This window comes from Camelus bactrianus, chromosome 6 (assembly GCF_048773025.1).
Source record: "Camelus bactrianus isolate YW-2024 breed Bactrian camel chromosome 6, ASM4877302v1, whole genome shotgun sequence".
NCBI classification, from domain to species: Eukaryota; Metazoa; Chordata; class Mammalia; order Artiodactyla; family Camelidae; genus Camelus; species Camelus bactrianus.
The window spans coordinates 81073103-81090923 of NC_133544.1; the positions used below are offsets into that span (position 1 = coordinate 81073103).

Here is a 17821-nt window from a genome sequence, read left to right on the forward strand (position 1 = left end):
CTTCCAGTCCCTTATAGTGCCAGGCACCGTTCCAAGTGCTTTACATGAACAACTCACAGCAGTCACCCTGAATGGGTACTACTGTCACCTCCATTTTACGAATAAGGAAATGGAGGCACTGACAATTTCAATGATTTGCTTGATTCACACTCTCAGAAACAGTTTCAGAGTTCTTAGAGCAAAAAGTTAAGAGCACAGGCTCTCTCTAGATCAGACTGCCTAGGGGGTAAATCCTGTGTGCTGTGTGGCCTTGAGTAGCTTCTTTAATTTCTCTGTGTTTCAGGCCCTTCATCCATAAATGAAGATAACACCTTCTTCATAGGGTCCTCATCAGGAGTGACTCCATGGAGCATTCAGAGCCACATATGGCAAAGTATTAAGGCTGCCTGGGACCCTTGAGCAAGTCACACGAAGTAATTTAAATGAGATAGTAAGTCATGGGGGACGCTTCTCACAAGGGTCATCCCAGAAGGCCTGGGGAAGGCAGCATCCTCTCATCACCTCCTCAGGCTGGCACCTCTTGGCCCACCGTGAGATGTGTGAGCCTGCCTCAGGGTCTGCCAGTTTGTGAAGACCTGGGGTGAGTGGCTCTTCATACTGGTGTGTGCCCTCCTCTGAAGATTCTCTGTGTAAAATAATCCCCACACATCCTCCCTAAACATCTGGAGAGTTTACCACCTAGAGATGAGGCCATGTTAACTTTTTAATGGATGGCAAAGTTTGCAAAGTGCCTTCCTGTACTTCGGTGTTCACTGCTTTTTGTAAGTGAGGAAGTGGACATCAGAAAAGTTGAGATCTGCTAAGTTTCAGCAGTGGTGGAGTTACAGGGGTGCCCCTATCCATGAAAAGTGTCCACTGGGGGCTGTGTCTACCTAATCTCAAACACCTGAATTAAAAATTAAACCTCAATCATTTGGATGTCTCCTCAGCCAAAGGAGTCCATTTGAATATTTGGGAACCCCAAGTGCTTGTGGTGGAGACGGCTGGCGACAATCCTCTGAAGGATATCTCTAGGCAGGGTTCTGACCTGGGAAGAATCTGTGATGCTACAGAGGACATGACAGCTGGGATTCTGGGCTCATTCTATGCACAGAGGAAATTGTTTCAAAAACAGATAAGCTGGATTAATAAATAGCACTGCCCCAGGATGGTAGGGCCACCAGAAAGCAGGTTCAAGAACTGAATGTCCTCAGTTTGCAATTTGCAGATCCAAGTTTAGAACACAGTGTGCTGCAGGTAGAAGCCCGTTACACTGAGCCTGAATCCCATGACATCAGGATTCCTATGCTGTACCAAAGCCTGTGTGCCACCTGAGGCTGCTTACTTGCCATTTGCTTTATAGGAATAATTTTTAAAATGTGATTACTGTCAGGGATTACAGTGGGACCAGAAGGATAAACACAATCTTCCCTCTGCAGTTAGATAAAATGTAAAAGTTATCTTTCCTCTCTTAAATGTGTGTTTTATATTTCGTTGAGTCGATCACTGGGGATTTCCTACTGAGCTTGTGGGGAAGAGTGCTTTACCACCTGTGACCAGGTGGGGGCTCCACTCAGCCACCCTACTGAGCACAGCTTTGCAAAAAATCCTGTGAGGCAGGACTCATTCCTAGAGCCTCAGCCATGCTGTTGCAAGATCTGAAGCCTGTGCAAAGCCATCTCTGGTGAGGATTAACCTGTGTACTTTGAAAAGTGCCAGGATTTGTGTTCAGTCCCTACCCTCACTGAGGGCTTAGGCCCAAGGAGCATTTTTCCCTGAGCTTGATTTTGCTCACTACTGATGGCCTGTATGGTTCAGTCTTCACCAGAGCTGTTCCTAAGGACAGCTGGCCCAGGGCCTTTGGGAAGGTGCTCCCAGGCTGTTTATTTACCAGAGTCCCTTTTACCTTGGTTGCCTGCCAAGCCGACTAGGAGAAGATGGAAGGAAAAAGCATTAGTCCTAACAAAGCGAAAACATGTATTAAACACTTCCTGTGTTGAGGACTGTTTTAAACACTATCAAATCAACTCATTTTTGTTCCTCCCCAAACCCTATGAGATAGATTGCCATCATTGTTGTTTTCCAGATAGGAAAACAGACCTCCTGGGAGAAGTGAGATCCATTGGCTCAAAGCTCCCAAGGGACATAACTAGGAGTTGAACCCTGGCAGTCAGAGACCAGAGTCCACTTCCTAAACCCCCACACTGTGCTGTCGTGTCCATCCTGTGTGTGCTGCCAGTGTTTGTGTGTGTAAACTGATTCCATAGCAACTCATCTGTCACAGAACCCTCACATTAGACAGTGTTTAAAGACAGGTAATGGCTTAAATTTTTTAAAAAGTGGCTTTAAAAAGTGGCACTTACAATTTCTGCACATATTGAACAGTAGCTGAGCTGTTGAGATTTCTTGAAAACTGTTCTCAGAGCCCGTTGTTTGAAACAGTTGTCACAGGAGCCAAAGACATTAACTAGAAAGGTCTGATCACACATCTTTCCCCCAAGATGAAGCTGAAAAAGAGAGAGAAAAAAAGAGATGGGTGTGTGAGAAAAGCTAACAGAAACAGCTTTTTAAAACGTCATCTTCGTGTATGATCATGGTAGTTGCTCAGATCTCTCCCTGCGGAATAGTCTATGCAGTTAATTTGTAACCTTTGATTTATCACAACACCCTAGGTCAACAACAGTTCTTTTACATAATCAGTAAGAAAGTGTCAGACAACAGATTTTCTGAACTTACGTTTAACCACAGCTCACAGGCATGGACACAATTGATCTTTGCAGCACAGTATTAATCCTGTGGGGCCTCACAATGGAAAGCAGTTGTAATGGATACTAGAATTTAAAACTTAAAAAAAAATTCCCCTCCTCAGGGTGGACTTTGGAGAAAAGACAAAAGTCAGAAAATGGCAGAGCCTGACCTCGACAAATGCCATGAGGCCAAGAAAATGTGGTGTTGGTTCCCTGCAAGGAACACATCTCATTAATGAAACATTTGACAGTCACAGCCCCAGGGGTGGCTGCCTGTTTACCCAAGTCCACAGACAGGCCCAGGCTACTGAAGGGAGGACAGGCTTGAGGAAGCAAAATTGTCTAGTGCTAAGGGTGGGGCTCTGGCTGACCAGATCCTGGCCCCACTACTTAGGTGTTACTTGACCTCTCTGAATCTCTGTTTGCTAATCTGTCAAATGGGTACTTGAAATCTATCATCATAGCATTGTCAGGGGAATTATGAGGGGCAGTGCATGGAGCATTTGGCTCAAAGCCGGGATACAGTGAGTGCCACACGGAGGATTTGCTGCCCTGCTAGTGGGTACGATAGCAGCAGCAGCAGCAGCTGGAGCAGCAGGGGGAGGAGTGGGGAGGGGGCGAGGCTGGAGATGTAGAAAGAGCAGAAAGGGGCCTGTGGCCACCGTTCAGGCAAGATGTGATGAGGGTCTGAACTAAAGCAATGCTGTGGGATGGATTCAGACCATGCTTCTGAAGGAGAGGGAGCTGGACTTGGTGACGTGTGGGGACGGGGAGAGGGAGAGGCCCAGGACGTCTCCTAGGTTTCTGTTTGGGAGGCTGAGGGGCCATGGTACCAATGTCGGAGGGGGAGAACTAGGAGGGGGATGTGGGATAGGGCAGCCATTGAAGCTGGGCCAATTTAGTAGACATTCCAGAGAGTGGGCCACGTCAAGTTTCAAAGAAGTGACGCCTGGAATATGAAGATATTTCAGGGCACTGATCTGAACATTAGAAAAGAGCCCAAATTGAGAGGGATGTATTTGTGGGGTGGGTGGCAGTGGGGACTCCTCTGAGGGGGAATGTCTACCAGACAGAGGTCACCATGGGGCTGGAGAGAGAATGGGGAGCTCGCGTTGGGTGCCTACAGCCAAGGGGCAGCTGGCATAGTTCCTGAGATCTCTGAGGAACACAGTGGATAGAGGACAGTTCCTAAAGGTGAGAGATCGGAGGGAACCAGCTACTGACCACCATGGAGTGCTGGTCCCTGACCTCCCACAGCCGACCTGGGAGGGAGGCAGCCCATCCCTGTTACCACTGAGGAGATGCTGAGGGATTAAACGAGGTCACGGTCAGTGATGGTGGCTGAGTCTGTACGTGGTGGGACTCTATGACCCTTACTGTGGAGCTGGCATGATCAGGCTGCTCTGCTTTGTCACAGAAATTGAGGTAGAGAGAGTGAAAGGGCCCGCCCACCAGAGCCCGGCCTGTGCTGGGGGCCCAGTAACGTGGCCCCAGTCCGCCGAGGCAGCCAGTGCAAGGTCCTGCTGAGGACTCCAGGTAATAGCATTAGGTGAGCCGTGGGCTTTACAGCAAGGGAGCCGCGTCCCTGACGTGGATTATTCCAGCATTTGCGCTTCCAGAAGTAGGTCGGAGAGAGAACGAACAGCAGGACAATCAGCTAGGTTAAGAGACTGTCGTCATGTTCTGGGCAGGAGGAAATGAGCTTGGGACAGAGCAGCAGCTGCAGGAGTGGAAGGCAGGAGGGACCCGAGGGGCCACGTGGAGAAGGATAGCTAGGAGGTCATCCCTCACAAGGGGAGAAGCAGAAAAAACTGCCAGTATTCCCAGTCTGGACAGAGGCAATGTTTTTCTTCTCAGACAGAATTTTCATTTTTTTCAAATTATAAGAGCCATACATGGTCATTAGAATTGGAAACAAAAGGACATGAGGAAGGAAAACCAATCACCTACGTGCCCTGTCCTGACAAATGACTGATCTCTACTGGCATTTTATGTTCTCTTCTAGTATCTTCATAAACACATATGTGTATACATTTAAAAAATTGAACTTACATGCCATGTGCAATTTTGAACTTTAGTTTTTTGCTTAGTATGTTCATCTCCACATGTCATTGCACATTCTTGGAAAACAGCAGTTTTTAAATGGCGACCACAAGTTTTGAATCAGATCAAACTTAAATCATATTGCACAGCTAGCATGTTCGATCTGGTGGGCTGAATGTGGGCAAGCTACAAACTAAACTGGAAAGATTGTACAGTATCTTAAAATTATAAATGTGATACCTGGTCACTGTAGAAAGTTTGGAAAAATAAAAGAGGGGTAAAGAAGAAAACAGTCACCTATAATCCCTTTGCCCAGAGAGACTCCTTTTCACATTTTCGGGTATGCAAGAACAGAATTTTAGGCTCACTGGGGTCATACTGTTCATGTATTCTGTTCATATTTTTACAACCTGATGTTTTTTCATTTAGTATTTATAACATGAGCTAAATTTAATTTTAGTACATTCTACTGTACCTACTGTCAACCATCCTTTTTATGAGAGGGACTTTTCATAGCAAGAGCCAATGCTTCAATGCTTCAATGAACATTTTGGAAAGAAAAAGGTCAAAATGCCCCATTTTAACAAGTTTTGACATGAAGTTGTTCTGCATTAGGGGTTCAGATTCCTTCTCAAACCTTTCCTTAACTCTAAGCCAAGCATGAAATTTCTCTGAAATGTTTCACCTAAATATATGGTTTAAAAATTACCAAAACCCACTATCCCATAATAGTTATTTTTGGGGGGTGCTAATTAATTGATTTTTATTAGCTCATTTTAATCCTCACACCCTATCAGGTAGTTATTGCAAATAGGGAAACGGAATTAATGCCAAAGATGGAAAATCAAAAGAGAAAGTCCCCTTTACCTGTCTTGCATCCAGTCCCCTTAGTTTGGTGCATATTCCTCCAGACTTTTCCAATGCCACAGATAAAGCTTTGTTAGTTATATAAGTGGGGCTGTTAGCTACTTGCTTTGTCACCTGACTTGTTCTGTTAGTGCTTATAGAGCTATCTGTTTTTTTGATAATAGCTTAAGTATTATTTTATACTATGGAGTATCATAATTTAATAAAGCAACATCCTATTGTAAGATATGTAGGGTATCTCCAGCTTTTACTTTTAAAATAATGCTTCATTGACCCAATTAAAAATGGGCAAAGTACCCTCATACTTTGCTGGTGGGAATGTAAATTGTGTAGCCTCTGTAGAAAACAGTTTAGCAGTTACTCAAAAATTTAAACAGAGTTGTTACCAAATGACCAAGCAAATTCACTCCTGGGTATATCCAAAGACAAGTGAAAACATATGCTCACATGAAACTCATACACTAATGCTCATAGCCGCTTTTAAGCCAAAAAGTGGGAACAACTAAAATGTCCAACAACAGATGAACAAAATGTGGTCTGTCCATACAGTAGACTCTTATTTGGCAATAAAAAAGGATGAAATTCTGATGTGCGCTCCAACATGGACGAACCTTGAAAACGTTATGCTAAGTGAAATAGGGCAGATGCAAAAGACCACAAATCGTGATTCCATTTATATATGTCCAGGATAGGCAAATCCACAGAGACAGAAAGTAGATTAGAGGTTGCCAACAAATAGGGGGAGAGGGGCTTGGGAGTGAGTATGGGGTTTCTTTTTTGGGGTGATGAAAATGTTCTGGATTTAGAAAATGCATGACCTTGTCAATATACTGGAAACCACTGAAATGTATGCTATCAAATGGTGAGTTTTATATTAAGTGCAATTACATCTCAATACAAATTATTTGTTAAGTGGGTAAAAGACTTGAACAGACACTTCACAAATGCAGATATACATGTGGTCAACAAACATATAAAGAGGTGCCCAATATATCCAGAGGGAACCTTAATTCAAAAAGACACATACACCCCAATGTTCACAGCAGCACTATTTACAATAGACAAGACATGGAAACAACCTAAATGTCTATCGAAAGATGACTGGATAAAGAAGTTGAGGTATATTTATACAATGGAATCCTAACAATAAAATAATGCTCTTTGCAGCAACATGGATGGACCTAGAGATCATCATTCTAAGTGAAGTAAACCAGAAAAAGAAAAATACCATATCACTCATATGTGGAATCTAAAAAAAAAGATAAATGAACTTATTTACAAAACAGAAAGACTCACAGACATAGACAACCAACAAGGTGACCAGAGGGAGAAGGTGAGGTGGGAAGGGATAAACTGGGAGTTTGAGATCTGCAGATACTAACTACTATATATAAAATAGATAAGTTTATACTGTATAGCACAGGGAACTATATTCAATATCTTGTAGTAACATGTGGTGAAAAGAATATGAAAACAAATCTATGTATGTTCATGTATGACTGAAGCATTATGCTGTACACCAGAAACTGACACATTGTAAACTGACTATACTTCAATTAAAAAAAAAAAAATATATATATATATATATAAAGAGGTGCTCAACATCATTAGTCATCAAAGAAATGCAAGCTAAAACCACACTGTGAATCCAGTACTCACCCATCAGTGTACCTTACAGTAAAAAAGACCGATGGTATGAGGTGTGGACAAGGATGGAGAGAACCGGACCTCTTCTGTTGTTGGGAGCATGCGCTGGAACAAGCGCTTTGGACAACTGGCTGATAGGACCTACTAGAGCTACGCACACCAATAATTCCTCTCCATGATATCTACTCAACAGGAATGAATGCTTAGATCCTCAAAAAAAAAAAAAAAAAAGAGTAAGAATGTCATAGCAGCTTTATTCATAATAGCCCCAAACTGGAAAAATGTTCATTAGTAGGCAGACTAGATACATAAATTGTGATCTGTCCATGCAATAAAGAATAAACTGCTGGTACACATGGCAGTGTGGATGTATCTCACAGACTTATTATAAAAACTATATAATGTTTAGTGTCAAAATCTCTTTTTATTCCATAAGCTGCACTCTGAGGTTTATGTTGACATATGAAGTGTTACCTGGATCAATTTTTAAAACTGATTAATTGGTTGTCAAGATGCTTAATTTTTCCCCTGATGCCAACACTAAATATATTTTGGGGAAAAAAAAACCCCACTGTAGCTATTTCAAAAGAAAAGCACGTGAATTGTAGAGAAATTAGAACATACGGATTAACCACCACCATCTCCTCTCACCCGAGCTCCCACCACACAGAAAGACCACTGTCAACACCTTAGTGTGCACACGCCTGAATGCTTTCTTGAGAATTTAGAAAAGCCTGAGTATTTTAATGTAATATTAACACATACCTTCCACAGAGCCAACACTTGGAACCAATGAGCAGAAAGGCGAGAAGTTAGAGCTGCAGCGCCAAGGTGCTGAAGCAACTGCAGCCCATCTAACTAATCTCCTTATCCTCTCCTTATCCGGGTTAGAGTTCAGCTGCTCCCTTCCTTCCCACCAGCAGCTCCGTGTTCACGGCTGGGGCACTCTCTGCAGTCTTCATCACTCACTCACCGCTTGAACCTTCTGACCATCCATGCTGCCAGGTGCCCTCAGAACCCCGCTGACCAGTTTCTTGGGCTCAGTTCCCTGCCCTCTGCAGCAAGCAAAGTTTGGCAGGTTTGACCCCCCCCATGAATTCACCCTCTGCTTCACTGAGCAACCCTGACATTCACCTGTGACTGCAGGTTATCAGCAGTTCCTATGCCTCACAGTCCTCACCCCACCAGCACCTCATTGTTTTGGCCATGCTTCCCACCTTCCCCTTTGTAGAACTGATCAAGGCTGTGGGGTGAGCACTCTCCTGACCCTCTCCCCCTTCCCCATGCATAAACTCTTCAGCCTCTGCACTTCCCGCTGTCTCCAAACAAGACCTACACCTTCCCAAGGCTGACCCCCAACAAACCCTGCTGGACTTGGCTCCTGCAGTTCTCCTGCTCTCCAGCATCAGGATGACCTCAGGGATGAGCACGAGGCGGACCTGCTCTCAAGGAGCTCACAGGGTAGCCGAGGGAATGGCCAACGCTACCGGTTTATAGCCTGGGTAAGTGCTGCAAAACAGGCAGGAACCCTGAGCTATGGGAGCCAGACAGGAAGGGCGATGAGCGTTTGTGGCATTGGGGAGATCTGGAAGGAGCACAGAGAAGGCCACAGGTGCTGATAGGAAACCCAGCTGACTCTCTGCCAAGTAACCCCTCATTCTGGCACAGTCTGGGAGCCCCAAGGGCACAGATTGAGCCAGGACTTAGGGCAAATTTACTTCCTCTCTGAACACTTTAATGTATGTTTTTATAAGGTATTATCAATCTATAAAGATTCCTGCATCTTTAAGTATGACCCTTAAAGAAAGGCATGAAATTTGTGCACTTAAAAAAAAAGTAATCTCCTAGCAATTAAAAGAATCTGACCCAATTCATTTGGTACTTCATTTTATTGATTAGAATGTTACAAAGTTCTACTTCTCATTCCTACATATACAATGTATCTAAATGAATTAAATCATTTCTAGTATGAAAAGACATTATTACATATTGGTAAAGTGATGCTGCTTCAGAATTATGGATTATTTCCACCCCTAAGATGTATGTCTGTGTTACAGAGCTACAGCTATTGCCTGGGACTTTGGGGTGGTGCGGGAGAGCACTGGGTCCACAGGCCATTGGCTAGGAGTGCTTATCAAATGACGTTTCATGCTCTGGAAGGAAGAAGTGAGAAGGTGTGGGGCATCAAGGAATAGTCAGTGCCCACAAAACTTGGGAAACAGGTTTCTCAAAAGGAGGAACTGACATAATTCTTTAGTCATTTTTATGAGAAAAATTTTAAACATATTTGAATGCTGATATGATAGAGAAAATCATTTAGGTTGTCTTTTCAAATTTATTTGTTTTAAAAAGTTATTGTATGAAAGATATTAAACAATGAAAAATTGTGGCAAATATGTTGGCAGATAAAGTTTTAAAAAAGTTCTTTTGGAGGAGATGATAAATGGTGTGGCAGTTAAGCTTGAATGACATATTAGTTCTATACAGAAAAATACATAAAGCTACTCTTTATATGATTCATTTCAGATTGAATAGTCTCTTGAAAAATTAGAGGAGCCTGAAATATATTTTTTTAATGCAGCAGCATTTTTAGTAAAAAGAGTCAGGGGAAGCACCCTAACCCCCTCAGGAAGGTATGGGGCGAGAGGACTGTTGACAGGCTGTCATGGCCAAATGGGAGTAGTTGGAAGACTTACCCCTGGAACCCATTTGTGGCTTCATAAATGTATCTGGACTTCACATGAACCTTAGAAAACTTGGGAGAAACTGTGTCCCCAGGTCTCACTCACCCTGGGAGGACACTTGTCACAAGACAGATCTAGACAAGAGGCACCTGGCAGAAAGTATGAGCCTTGCAGGAATTCCAGTAAAAGCTGGCTGAGATTCCAAGGCTAGATGTGGCCTTTCCAACCTCAGCTGGTGGGTGTGAATTCTTACAAGGTGACAGTGGCAGCACTGTCACCCTGAGCAAAAGAAGATGTGGCCCATTTGGGAGAATTCTTATTTCCTTTGTTAAATCGTATTCCAAAGCATTTCCGGTTCCAACGAGCAAGCCACATCCCTCACATTTGACCTCCATTTAGCTATTGAGGAAAAAGTGCATCTACTCTCCTTTTCCTGCTATAATCTATTGAGAAAGCCTAGCTTGAAACTGCTGGGGATCTCGATCATTTCCAGAGCATGTGGAGAGGGGGTGAAAGGAAATGTGACTTGAAAGAGGTATTTGGTATCCAACATCAGGTGTGATGAATCCTCTCGGCTGTTTAGGAGAGCCTGGAATGAGAACCAAGAGGACAAACGAATGAGGAAACCAGCGTGTTCTGCTTCATTGCTGTCTGCAAGTCAAGAGTAAGGAAAACACAACTCTAGGTCCAGGAGAAACTCCTTTCAAAATCACGGGAGATGACACACAGAAGGACTTTTTAACAGCGCAGCTCCAAGGTGAAATGGTCTGACCGGAAGGACTTTTTAACAGTACAGCTCCAAGGTGAAATGGTCTGACCAGGACTTCCAAATCAGCTCTCAGGAATACTTACTTAATTTCCCACAGGATGCACTGGCTGGAAATCGTTGTTTTCTAGTCTTACCTATTCTCATGGCATAATTCTAAGCCTAAACATGAGTAGAGCTCAGTATTAAATTTTTATAGCATTCATATTTCTTTTTAGTTCAGTGGTGTGCAAACTTTTCTGGTCTCAGGACCCTCTTTATACTCTTAAATTATTGAGGACCCCAAGCAGCTTTTGTGAATGTGGGTACAGCTATTGATATCTGTCATATTAGTAATTAAAACAGTAATTTAAAATATTCATCAATTCATTAAAATAATAAGAATGAACCCAATACATGTTAACATATTTTTATTGAAAAATAACTATTTTTGGAAACAAACAAAAAACTAGTGAGAAGTGGTACGGTTTTGTAATTTTGTAAATCTTAATGTCTGACAGTATGACAGGCAGAATCCCTTATCAACTTCTGCATTTATCAGTTGTGATACATTATATTGGTTGAAGTCTATGAACAAAAGTCTGTCTCACACAGGTATGTATTTGGAAAAAGGAAGACTTTGCAGACTCCCTGAAATCATCTCAAGGACACCGCCCTACCTCCAAGAACCCTTGAACCAAACTTTGAGAACTGCTGCCCTAATTCATTGGGGAAGAAACTGTAGGGATTAAAATAAGAAAAAAATGGGTACACAGGTTCTCTGTTTCCACTCAGCCTCTGTTCCCCTGCACACACTCAAAGGCTGACAAGAAATAAGACATGCCGAAGGAAGCAGAATGTGAGTCATGGTTCTGAAAATTGGGGGAATTTGACAAGGAAAATTCCTGCTGCTTTTGCTGGGCACCTTTCATAGGTTTGTTTGGTACATGTACTTTATTCCTGAATTTCTATAATGTTAATTACATATCACTTTCTTATACGAAAAATTAAAAAGTATTTCCTTAAGGATCTCACCTGCACTTTGCGAACGAAGGATGGAGTCACTCTTTTCTCGAAGTCATCAATAGGTGTGTATGAATTAAGGATCTTTATGATCTGCAAAGAGCACATGAGCTGATGTTAGCCCAGGAGAAAGGACAACTCTGTCCATGAAATAATGGTTCCGATGGTCTGGGAAGAGTCGGGAACCAGAGGTGGTTCTTTTACACTGTAATTTGGCTCCAGGAACCATGTGTTATGTTTTTGCAAGGAAAGAGAAAACAAATGAGAAGAGCATAGAAGGGAGCAAAGATAATCATATAATTAGATGACAGTGAGAGAATCCCCCATTTCCAGCCTCCTTCCCTGCTCCCCCCCCATCTGTGATTTTAGTGGGCAGAGAACGTGTCACACGCACTTTTATGTTTTTAAGGCCTAGAGTTAGTATTTAATAAATGCTCGTTAGAAAAGAGGGTGGGCCATGGGAGATATGTATGCTCCTCAGAGAGCACACAGGGAGGCAGATGCTCTGCATGGCTGGCTGAGCCAGCGAAGGCGATGCCAATTACACCATCTGTTGGGGAGGATCAGGGAGACACTCAGCAAGCCTGGTCACCTGCACAGCAGACAGGGAGGTACAGCGTTCGTAGATCTCCTTGGCATCACTGTCTGTGGTCTTCTTGACCTGAAGCAACCAGGCTGCCTGAGAGAGAGGTTCCAAAGTTTCCTTGGCCAAGCTGTTCTGCAAATTCTTATCTTGAAGCCACTCTTCTAAGTAGCTGATGTTGCACCTGGAGTAAAAGCCAGGGGAGCAGAAAGCAGTGGGTGATCCATTTAGAACACTTTAAGGAGGTTGCCAAACCCCCTAGTGTGTCCCGATATGGTACCAGAGTTCACTGAGATCCTTAGGACCACAGACCAGCAGTTTCTTCATTTGTAACAAGAGAGAGTTGGACCAGATGATCATGGTCCTAGAACATCGTCATGATCCATGGTTTTAAGGATAGTTGATGTTCTAGGGGGAGGGTCCATAACAGCCATAAACTTGGGAGAAAATCTGAGCAAAGAACAGTGACTACAATAATTTATTTATTAAGTCATCTATTAAAAGTAGCCTTAATAATAGATTCAAAAATATATTAAAGGAAAAAATTATAGTGATATTTGAATGTAAGACATACATTGGTATAAAAATTGTTTGATTTCCTTTCCTAAATAGGCAGAAAAATTTCAACTGGTAGAAGGCTTTCTTTCAGGCCACTGGGGTTTTTAACCCTTGTTTCTGTCACTGGTTATCACAGGTTTACAAGGTAAGAGGCATGGGTTGTAGTCCGACCAATCCATTGTGTGAGCCTGGAAAGTTACTCAACCTCTCTGGGTAAATCAGAGGGTTGAGAACACTCACCCACTGCTAGTGGGAATGTAAATGGTAGAGCTGCTAAGGAAAACAGTTTGGCAGTTCCTCAAAATGTTAAATGTAGAAGTACCACCTGACCCAGCAATCCCACTTCTAGATATTTACTAAAGAGAACTGAGAGCATGTCCACACACACATACACAAAACCATATAGAAATATTCATAGGAACATTATTCATTATAGCCAAAAATGAAAACAACTCAAATATCCACCAACTGATGGGTAAACAAATTGTGCTCTGTCCATACAATGGAATATTATTCAGCCATAAAAAGGAGTGAAGTACTGACAGCTGCTACCACTTGGATGATCCATGAAAACATTATGCTAAGTGAAAGAAGTCAGTCACAAAAGACAACCTATTTTATGATTCCATTTATTTAAAAATGTCCAGCATAGGCAAATCTACAGAGAAGGAAAGATATTTGTTGCTTAGGTTGAGGGGGAGAGGACTCCCCAGTGGGATGTGGGTAGGGGATAAGAGTGGCTGCAACTGGGTGTAAGTTTTCTTTTTGGAGTGATGAAAATGTTCTCAAATTACATTATGGTGATGGTTGCATAATTCTGTAAATATACCCAAACCCACTGAACTATACACTTTAAATAACTGAAATTTGTGTCACGTAAATTATGGACCAATGAAGGTGTTTCTAAAAGTTGAATGTTGATCTCTGAGGTCAGTCCTAGCTCTGACCTTCCTGAGTAGCAACTCCCTATGGGGGTCTTCTCTTTGGTTATAACTGGGACAACAATGCTGAATTAATGTATTCCACAGGGACTAATGAGTGTGAGATAACATCTCTTGCACTGTTTACCCCTTTTGGCAATGTTAATTTTGCCCCACTAGTTTAAGATTCCTAATGGGACTCCCATCTCACCCCTTCTAATCCATCCTATTCAATCCTGCCACAGTCTTTCTAAATCTGAATTTTGAGCAGGTTAATTTTCCCACTCAAAAACCTGAGTTGGAGTCCTGGTTCTTGGTAAGATGGAGTAAGCACTCTACTTTGTCTCTCCCACTGAACGCAACTATAAAACCTGGAAGGAATTTGAGAAGTAAACAGGAGCAGGTGGATTGGGGAGGAAAAGCAGAATTTGAAGTATCTCCAAATTGACAGTATCTTCCCCTCTGCTATTCACCGGCCTGAGCTCAAAGCAGCCTGACACTTAGGAGCGGGCACTGGTGATAGCAAAGAGCTCGAGGAGGAGCCCTCCAGTTGTGTCCTAATGCTCTGAGAGAGGGTGGAAATTGTTTTTCTTTTTTTGTCCTTTTCCTTTCTTTTTCTACCTTCTCTCGTGTGCAAGCCCCAAACAATCCCATGGTGGTGGCAACAGGGTCCAGTAGGAATCTAAAACTCTAAGAGACGGGAACTTTCTTCAACTGGAGGAGCTGTGGCTCAAGAGGATGGGTGAACCCCACTTGCCCCATCCTTCCACCACTTGGCCCCAGATGGGGTATCTGCAGGAAGTGTGCCGCACAGTGAATTAAGTAAAAACCCAGTTTTCTGTCTGGAGGACCAAAGAGGGGGTCCCCAGTGATCTGGAAAGTACCAGGGGTATTATGGAGAGGGAGGAGCTTGGGAAAGTGACCCTTAAATTGTTTATGAACTCCTGGGCACAACCATGAGCCCATGCATGGATCTGACCCTCAACAGCACACATCAACTTTTAGGACTAAACTACGGGATTGAGCATCACCCAAGTTTCAGACTGGCCACAGTGTGACACACACAGGACAGAACCAAATAGCACCGCAAAAGCTTTGGAAACTGAACTGACATGGGAATCACAACCCCCAGAGGACGGTCAGAACTTGCAGCCTGAACCCGAATGGGTTGTTTATCTGATAAAATATCAACATTCTCCATAGGATTTAAAGACCCAGTGTCTCCTAATATAATAATAAAAGTGTCCAGAATATAATTCAAAGTTATTTGGCATATGAAAACCAGGAAAATCTTAAGTCACATTAAACAAGACAATCAACAGATGTCAACTCTGAAATGACACAGATGTTAGAATCATCTGACAAAGACTTTAAAGAAGTTATATGAAAAATCCTCCAAAAAAGTAAAGACAAACTATCTTGAAATAAATGGAAAGAGAGAAAGGTCTCTGAAAGGAAATATCTGTTTTAAAAATAGGAAATTTTTGAACTGAAAAATAAAATAACAGAAACAAAAGAACTCACTGAGTGGGCTCAACTGCCGAATAGAGATGGCAGAGAAAAGAGTGACCTTCAAGGGATCAATAGAGATTATCCAATCTGAAGAGTACAGAGGGGAAAAAAAAATCTGAAAACAAAAACAAAAACAAACAAACAAAAACCCACAGGATTTTAGGGATAACGAAATAGTGAAAAGTCTAACATTTGTGTCACTGAAGTTCTGGAAGAAAAGGAGAAAGTATTATGCAGACAAAATATTTGAAGAAATGGCTGAAAATGTCCTGAATTTGGTGAGATGCACAAACCTACAGATTCATGAAGTCCAGGGAATCTCAAAGAGGCTAAACCTCAAAAAATCCACATCCAGACACATCATAATAAAACTGTGGTAAACTAAATCCAAAGGGAAAAAGGCGGAGAAAGACTATGCATTATTTGCAGGCAAATAGTAATTCAAATGACTGTGCATTTCTCATCAGAAACCATGGAGGCCAGAAAAAAGCGAAACATTTTCAAACTAATAAAAAAAAAGGACTGTGAATCCATATGTCAGCAGCCTACAAAAATAGACTTCATGAATGAAGGTGAAATGAAGACATTTTCAGACGAAAGAAAGCTAAGGGAATTTATTGACAGTGAACCTACTCTAAAAGGAAATTACTAAAATAATTTCCTCAGACAGAAGAGAAATGATATCAAAATGAGATATCAGGGGAAAAATGAGACTTGGAACATTAGAAATGAAGAAGTAAGAGAAATGATAAATAACTGGGTAAATATAACAGACTATTCTTCTACTGAGTCCTTTAAAATATGTTGGATGGTTTAAAACAAAAAATACAACATTGTCTAGGAATAGACTTACCATATGACCCAGGAATCCCGCTCCTGGGCATATATCCAGAAGGAACCCTACTTCAAAAAGACACCTGCACCCCAATGTTCATAGCAGCACTATTTACAATAGCCAAGACATGGAAACAGCCTAAATGTCCATCAACAGATGACTGGATAAAGAAGATGTGGTATATTTATACAATGGAATACTATTCAGCCATAAAAATGACAACAGAACACTATTTGCAGCAACATGGATGTTCCTGGAGAATGTCATTCTAAGTGAAGTAAGCCAGAAAGAGAAAGAAAAGTACTATATGAGATTGCTCATATGTGGAATCTAAGAAAGAAAAAAAGAACATAAATACAAAACAGAAACAGACTCACAGACATAGAATACAAATTTGTGGTTGCCAAGGGGGTTGGGGGTGGGAAGAGATAGGCTGGGAGTTCAAAATTTGTAGATATTGACAAGCATATGTAGAATAGATAAACAAGATTATACTGTATAGCACAGGGAAATGCATACAAGATCTTGTGGTAGCTCACAGCAAAAAAAAAAATGTGACAATGAATATATGTATGTTCATGTATAACTGAAAAATGTGCTCTACACTGGAATTTGACACAACATTGTAAAATGACTATAACTCAATAAAAAAATGTTTAAAAAATATAACATTGTCTGGCAGAGTTTTTGGTGTATGTAGATGTAATACATAAGACAATTACAACATAAAGCAAAGAGGGGAAAGGGGCCTATGTGATGATAAGGCTTCTAGATTCCACTTGGTGTGTGATAAGATACTGATTCTAAGTAGACTGAAAAGGTAAGTATGTATACTGTAATTCCTAGAGCAACCACTAAAAAATGTACAGAGATATAGTGAAAACAGAATAGATAAATTTATAAGGGGTACCAAAAATGTTCAAAGAACCTGAAAGAAGACAGAAACAGGAAATCAGAGAAATAAAAACCAGAAGGAACAAAAAGAAAATAAAAAAACAGTAGACGGAAATCTAAACATATCAATAATTATGTTAAATTAAAATGGCCTAAATACCCCAATTAAGAAGCACATTGTCAGGCTGGATGAAAAAAACCAAACAAACAAACAAAAAAACAGGACCCAATATATGCTGTTTACAAGAAACTCACTTCAAATATGTTATCGGTAAGTTAAAAGTAAAAGGATGTTAAAAGATATACTATGAAAATATTGATCCAAATAAAAAATAGACTTTCAGACAAAGCAGACTTCAAAGTAGATAAAACTATCAGGGAGGGATAAAGAGTCTACATAATAAAAGGAGGCTCAATTCACCAAAAAGACAACAATTCTTAACAGGTATGCACCTAAGAACAGGGTTTCAAAACACATAAAGCAATAACTTACAGATGGAAAGAAGAAATAGACAAATCCATAATTATAGTTGGAGACTTCAACACTCCTCTCAGTAATCAACAGAACAGACAGAAAATCAGCAAAGATATAAAAGAACTGAAAAACACTGTCAACAAACTGGGTCTGCTTGACATTTACAGAACATTCTACCCAACAGCAGCAGAATAGACATTCTTTTCATCTGCACTGGAACATTCACAAAAATAGACCATATTCTGGGTCATAAAAGTAAATATTAACACATTTAAAAATAATTGAAATCATACAAAGTTTTTTTTAATG

General features: G+C 41.4%; 1 protein-coding gene across 2 annotated transcripts in view; it reads right to left on the minus strand.

Annotated features, from left to right (window-relative positions):
- Positions 1 to 9153: 9153 nt before the first annotated feature.
- Positions 9154 to 17821, minus strand: part of MYO5C (myosin VC) — a 91042-nt gene continuing 82374 nt past the window's right edge. For both annotated transcript variants that reach the window (XM_074366138.1, XM_074366140.1), the window contains 3 exons: positions 12328 to 12502; positions 11748 to 11828; positions 9154 to 10556 (listed from right to left, as the gene is read on the minus strand). In XM_074366138.1, coding sequence (XP_074222239.1) covers positions 10404 to 10556; positions 11748 to 11828; positions 12328 to 12502 — 409 coding nt within the window. In that variant the 3' untranslated portion in view covers positions 9154 to 10403. The remainder of the gene's footprint in view (positions 10557 to 11747; positions 11829 to 12327; positions 12503 to 17821) is intronic.